The sequence below is a fragment of the Henckelia pumila genome, chromosome 3 (genome assembly GCF_033568475.1).
Source record: "Henckelia pumila isolate YLH828 chromosome 3, ASM3356847v2, whole genome shotgun sequence".
NCBI lineage: Eukaryota > Viridiplantae > Streptophyta > Magnoliopsida > Lamiales > Gesneriaceae > Henckelia > Henckelia pumila.
In genome coordinates, this window is record NC_133122.1 from 123,498,375 (window position 1) to 123,505,493 (window position 7,119).

General features: G+C 34.0%; 1 protein-coding gene across 1 annotated transcript; it reads right to left on the minus strand.

The window, feature by feature from the left end:
• Window positions 1-1,431: 1,431 nt before the first annotated feature.
• On the minus strand, window positions 1,432-3,158 carry LOC140889419 (uncharacterized). The gene is made up of 2 exons (XM_073297133.1): window positions 2,841-3,158; window positions 1,432-2,724 (listed from the first exon to the last, which is right to left on the minus strand). The coding sequence occupies exons 1-2, from the start codon at window positions 3,156-3,158 to the stop codon at window positions 1,432-1,434; spliced, it is 1,611 nt and encodes a 536-aa protein (XP_073153234.1).
• Between the last annotated feature and the right edge of the window lie 3,961 nt (window positions 3,159-7,119).

Below are 7,119 nucleotides of genomic sequence, written 5' to 3' on the forward strand. Positions count from 1 at the left end.
CCATGGATCATACCAGATATTAGTTTGATGGCCAGTACCAATTCTTATTCGGGCCCCCTTTTTGATAAGATCTTGTGTCAACAGTAAGCTTCTCCAAACATAGCTGGGATTATGACCAATTTTGGCATCCAAAAAATTACTATGAGGAAAGTACCTAGCTTTTAAAACCCGAGAAGAAAGAGCGTTTGGATCTGAAAAAATTTTCCAGCCTTGCTTAGCAAGAAGCGCTAAATTAAATTCATGAAACTTCTTGAGCTCCCTTATCCTTTCTCTGACATAGTTTGGGCCAATTCTTCCAGCGAATTCCATTCCCACATAGACTCGATTTTCCCCACCAAAATGAATTCATCATGCTTTCCAACTCCACGCACAACAACTGAGAGATTGCAAATACACTCGCCACATATGAAGGAAGCCCTTGAACCACTGCTTTGAGCAAAATTTCTTTACCTGCTCTAGAAAGTATTTTTTTTTCCTTCCACCCATTCATCCTCTTCCATTCTTTCTCATTAAGGAATGCAAAAAAATCAGATTTGTTCCTGCCAATAAGAGAAGGAATGCCCAGATACCGACCATGATTAGTGGTGTATCTCACTCCAAGGGCCTCACAAATATTGAATTTCAAAGAGTTAGGAACATTGGCGCTGAAGGAGACATATGATTTATCAAAATTAACCAGTTGACCAGAAACTTCCTCATAAACACGAAGACACTCTTTAAGCACATTACATTCAACCATATTTTCTCTGAAAAAAAGGAAGCTATCTGCAAAAAAGAGATGAGAAATCGAAGGAACCAATCTTGCCACCTGAATGCCGTGAGGTCTGCCTCTACAAAATTCATACTGCAATATTGAGTTGAGGCCTTCTGCACAAATAAAAAATAAGTAAGGATACGAAGGGTCTCCTTTCCGAAGACCTCGCTGGGGATAAATGGGGCCAACTTTATTCCCATTATGAACAATCGAGTATTTCACCGTAGACATATACAACATCACTAGCTCAATCCACTTGAGAGGGAAACCCATGCTACACATCATAGCTTTCAAGAAATTCCATTCTACCCGATCAAAAGCTTTCGACATATCATCTTGAGTGAGGCTGCCCCCTTTCTACCTATACCTTTACATTTAAGATAATGACTGATTTCAAAAGCAATAATAACATTATCGTTAATACTCCTTCCAGAGATAAAAGAACTTTGCTGCTCCAAAATAATATAATTAATCACTTTCTCCAATCTGTTAGCCAACACTTTTGAAATGATTTTGTAAATCACATTGCATAGGGAAATAGGGCGAATATCAGATATAAAATTAGGCCGATTCTTTTTTGGGATCAACACGATAGAAATTTCATTCAAGTTGTCCGGGAAATAACAACGATTTAAGAAATCCAATCAAGCAGTGCTGACATGAGTACCTGTAATATCCTAGAAGCTTTGATAAAACCCGAGGTTCATCCCATCCGGCCCTGGCGACTTATCCGGATGCATGGAAAATAAGGCTTCCTTAACTTCATCCTCATCGAAGGGTTGCAAAAGTAGATGAATATGATCTTGATCTAGGCGCTTTGAACAAAGAGAAGCGAGATTATGAATTTTGTCTCCATTTGACATGAACAAGTTCTGAAAATAGGATAAGATAAGTTCGTTCATACCATCATCCCAAGAACACCACTTGCCTGTATAATCTATAAGAGACCCAATAATATTTTTCCGCTTCCTAGAAGAATCATAATGATGGAAGAGTTTAGTATTATCATCCCTTGATTTAAGCCAAAATAATTTTGCTCTCTGCTTCCAGAACACTTCTTCTTGAGCAAGCAGAAAATCAAGTTTTTGTCGAGTCTCCAGTAATTGCTGATCAGCTTGGGCCGAGCGAATTCTCTTTAAATGTTTTAACTCATCTCTACACTGATTAATCATGGAGTTAAATTTAAGTCTAACCTTATCTCCCCAAATCTGTATCACGTTACCACAAAACTCAATACGGCTTTGAATGTCCATCTCTATTGATCTTCTCCAACCAGATGAAACCATACTCCTACACTCAGGTTCAAATAACCAAGAATTTTCAAATCGAAACTGTCTTCGCCGATACACCATTGGTGAAAAAATATTCAAGAATATAGCACTGTGATCCGAATTCACCACCTCTAGATTTGAGACTTCTGCAGTACCGACCACTCTACTCCAGTAGGAATTAGCCAAAGCACGATCCAACCTTTTTTCCATAAATTGAATCGAACCTCTACTCTTCTCCCATGTAAACATATGACCTCTCATCCCCAGATCAATCAAGACACAATCTTCAACAGCTTCTCGAAACCCATTTATTAGAGAGATAGGATGACGGATGTTTCCCTGCTTTTCGAAATGCGAAAGAATATCATTAAAGTCTCCCATACAACAACATGGTAAAGAGGATCTTTGAGAGAGCGTACGCAACAAATCCCATGAAAGACGATGACAACTTCTCTCCGGGAACCCATAGTAGCAAGTTAACCTCCACTCCTCCATAACTTGGATCGTAACCACGACAGCAATAAAATTTCTAAAGTAAGCCAGCAGCCTGACCATCGACTTCTCTTTCCAAAATAAAGCAATTCCACCCCCATTATTCGAGCATGGAACCACCAAAAGACCTTCAAAACCCAGCTTCCGCTTAACACGCTCTACTTTACTTTTATCTATTTTTAAAGCCATAAGGAACACAAAATTGGGCTTACAATTGGACACAAGGTCCAATAATTCTTGAACTATTCGTGGGCTGCCCAGCCCACGATAGTTCCAACTAAGAGTATTCATATGGCCCAATGGGCCTGGAGACCAGAACCCACCTGTACAAAGTTTTTTGGGTCAATGAGAGTTAATTGTGCCTGAGAGAATTCTGGCCCCTGAGAGAAGTTGGGCTCAACATTGTCATCTTCTACTCTCCTTCTCTTCGGGTCCACCAAAACTAACATATCTTCATCATTACCAGCAAGGTGATCCACGCAATCTTCCACAGTGACTATACTTTTCCCTCTCACATCACTCTCCATCCTGCCCATTCCTCCCTGATGTCTGTGATCACCGTGATCAGTGCTGCTTTTATGAGTTTGACCATAGTCAATGGAGTGATTACTGTAATTAGGAATGAGAACAACTTCCTTCATCTTCTATTGCTCGGCCTGAGGGTCGAAAGATGCATCGGGTGAAAGATCAGATCAGATCCATCTTGTACCTGCATCAGAGCAACTTCCTATTAGGTGCTCGGAGCCACACCCCAAATAATTTCTCCACATTTTTGTTCGGGTAGTCATAAAATAAATCGCAAAACTTGTCCGAATGACCCAGAATACCGCAAAAGAAGTAAAAATTATCCAGCTTCTCGTATTTGAAGTTCGCCCAGCTCCAAATCCCCCTCCTTCTTGATTTTCATCTTTCTCTTGAGCGATTTTCGAACATCTAATAAAATATGAATACGCATGTATGATCGCCATCCACCAACAAAATTGTTTGGGTCGGATTCCACGTAACTTCCAAAAAAGTTTCCGATATCTTTAGCCATTTTTTTCTGTCATAAATCCGCTTGGAAGGTCATAAACTTGCACCCAAAAGTTAACACTAAAGAGAAGAACCTGGTGAGGATTTAATCCGAATTCCAAAAGAGCCAAAACCAGTAAATGTTGATCGAAAATCCATGGGCCTTCAGTCATCACTCTTTAGACATCTAACTCATGGTAGAACTGGAATAGATATAGATTGGATCCCAGTGCCTTGATACTATCTCCTTTCATAGGATACCACACTCCAGCCAAAGTGCTTTTCATGGCAGTAAAGTTGATTGGTCGATCCGTCAAGAATCGACCAACAATACACCGCTGAAAATCGTCGGAACAGTGATCATCTTTTATCTGTTCAAATTCAAGTGCCCCCTTCTTCTTCCTCCAAAGTAAGCTTTTGATAGAGATCCTCCACCTTTCAAGCTTATTTAGAATAGTATGCGACGGAATTTGAAATGTTTTCATCTACCACTAACTCTCAATATTTTAAATATATTCGTCTCATGACAATGATTCTACGATCATCTTGAATAACTAAGTTCAATAAAAATGATTTAGAAGTTGATGGCACTTTGTCTACGCTGCATTGCATTTTCAAATGTAGGGTAATTGACTCGTCATAAAATATTAGTATTCTGTTGCACGTGTAGTGTGATCGTACAATTTTTTTTAACAAAATCAAAAAAATAAATTATAAAATTTAAAAAATTAAAAATATAGCATTTTTCCAAATAAATAGTCACAAAAAACTCAATAAATATATCAATTTACAAAGTGATCAGTGACATTTTCGTAAATAAAAAAATATCAAAAGGCATAAAGTGAGTGTCATCGTGGTTTTATTGAAATTAAGTTGGGATATAATGATAATTTCAAATAAGTTAGTTAATTTGAGGATTTTTGCTCTAACAATATAGTAAGATAAAGAGCCCACTTTTTGACACAGAGATTGCGACTCCCTCTCTAACTATGTAGGCGTCCAAAATTAATTTTCTATTAATTGACAGCCTCATGGAAGTAGTTAGACTTAGCAACGAGGAAACGTGTTTAATTTTTTTTATTTATTTATTTATTGGCGGACAATCACTTCAAAACATTGCCCAAAGATTTGAGCAATTAGCTTCAATAATATGTTTTCAGTAGAATCGAAATACCATATATAATTAATGTCTCTACAGTGTCACAACTTGGAGAAAATGTCCAAGTTATGTTGAATTTGAGAAGAAATAAATAATTGATTCACATTGTCGAGACCGAACGATGTTGTTACTAGGGGTGGTTCGATACCGTATACTGCGGTATTCAACGAATACCACATACCGTCGATATCTATATCGAACCAAAAATTTCGGTTTACCGAAATGTCGATATACCAAAATTTCGAAATTACAAAAATCCATACCTTTATTACCGAAAAATTTCGGTATACCGAAATTCGGTATATTGGTATCGGTATGATATCATGTGTACCGACATTTTATTTTAAAAAATAGTTTAAAAAAACATTTAAAAAGTCGGTATATCATACCGATATCATGTATATTGACTTTTTAAATATTTTTTCAGTATACCGAAATATCGAAATTTTACAAATCCTATACCGATACCAATACCAAAATTTCGGTACAGTATCATACCGAACCGAAATTTTTGGTGTATACGGTTTTTTTGGGTACGGTATATGAGGTATGTCGTCCACCATCACTTTTCACACTCTTGGCATTGATTTTTATAGCTTGATGTTCAACCAATTTCTTCTTGACCTCTGTGTGCGTTAAAATTTGACTTATGACTCGTTCAATTTATTTTTAATTCAATGTTATATTTTAATATTTATAGTTAATTTCATGTCGTGGTTGAAAATTATGGATTGAAGGTATGAATTTCGAAAGTTGATTTTGAAAATTGAGACTTTTATTTAATTTATCTTTAATGGCTAAATTAACTACTTCTAAATTAAATTAAGACTTAAATTGTGAGTTTTGATGGTTCAATGTGATTTTTTTTGGGATAATTTCATAATTAAATTCACAAAATATGAAGATAATTTCATATAGCTCGATTATATTTGATTTTTTAAATGAGATTTGATATTTTCATTCTATTTTGTGTTATCTACATTCCAATTCATGTGTAGAATGAAGTGCAAATTTATTTACAAATGGAGTGCAAATAACAAAAAATGGAGTGTAAATATCAACTTCTTTTTTAAATTAATGTAAGAAACTCTTACTTAATCTTCGCCCCGGGTCTCATTTTCCTTTGGACCGCCCGTGGATGACATTTCGGTATTTTTTCCAGCCCTAATTTTTACCAAGGAAACATCTAACGATTTCATTTTAATAAATAAAATGAAATCATATTACTTGTAAAGTTATTGTTAACCCGTAGAAATCCGTATAGCACTTATTTTATATTATATATATATATATATATATATATATTTTGTAGGACTGAGCGCTTCTCGTTTTACCAAATGCTATAGCTGGTGGTAATGGTGCAACTCAAACCTTTTAAACCGCACAGCAACTCAAGCGAAATGATTTGATCGCTCTACCAAACAGGGACAATTATTACACGTCAACAATCTCCCTCCCAATAATTGCACTCATTGCAATCAATGGGAATGAAACCCATGACCTTGGCTCGATACCAATTGTAGGACCGAGTGCTTGCCGCTTTACCAAAAACTATAGCTGATGGTAATAGTGCAACTCAAATCTTTTAAAGCGCACAACAACCCAAGCATCGTGGTGCGATCGCTCTACCAAACAAGGATAATTATTGCACATCAACTTATATATATATATATATAATTTTTAATTTTTAATTTATTTATAATTATTTTCTTGACAAATTTCATATTTTAGTATTCAACAAATTTGATTTACTAAAAAAAATATTTCGAATGTTCTAGAGTTTTTTGGATTACATGCCCTTTTATTAATATTTCTTATACATATGGTAATTTTTTATGATTTCAAATTTATTTTTTGAGAAATATCCACTTTAATTATTTTTATTCGTATAAAATTTTTATTTGGTTTTAAAATATGAAAATGTATTGGTTATGTTATATATTAATTTTATTTTATTACATGTATGGTTTGATATAATTATTTAGATTAAATAATTTTTTTAATATTTGAAAATTTTGATTTAAAATTACTATTAAAATTAAATGCATCTTAATTATTTTTATTTTAGTAATATTATTAATTTTATTTTAGAATATGAACATTTTTATTATTTAATTTAATTATATATAATTTAATTAACAGTATTGTCGCAAAATAAAAATAATTAAGATGTAATCAAATTCGATAGTAATTTGAAATCAAATGTGTCGAATATTAAAATTTTCTATTTAATATAAAAATTTTGAAAATTTTTAAAAATATTAATGAAAACATTAAAAATTGCAATTTTGTATAAATAATATTGATAAAGGGTAGATTTGGAATGTTGTAAAGCTTTTTTGAAATATAGAACTTTTTTAGTTTTTTTTTTTAAGTAGATGGATAATATATTAAATATATAAAAATCTTAAGGGGGTAATTATTTTTTCACA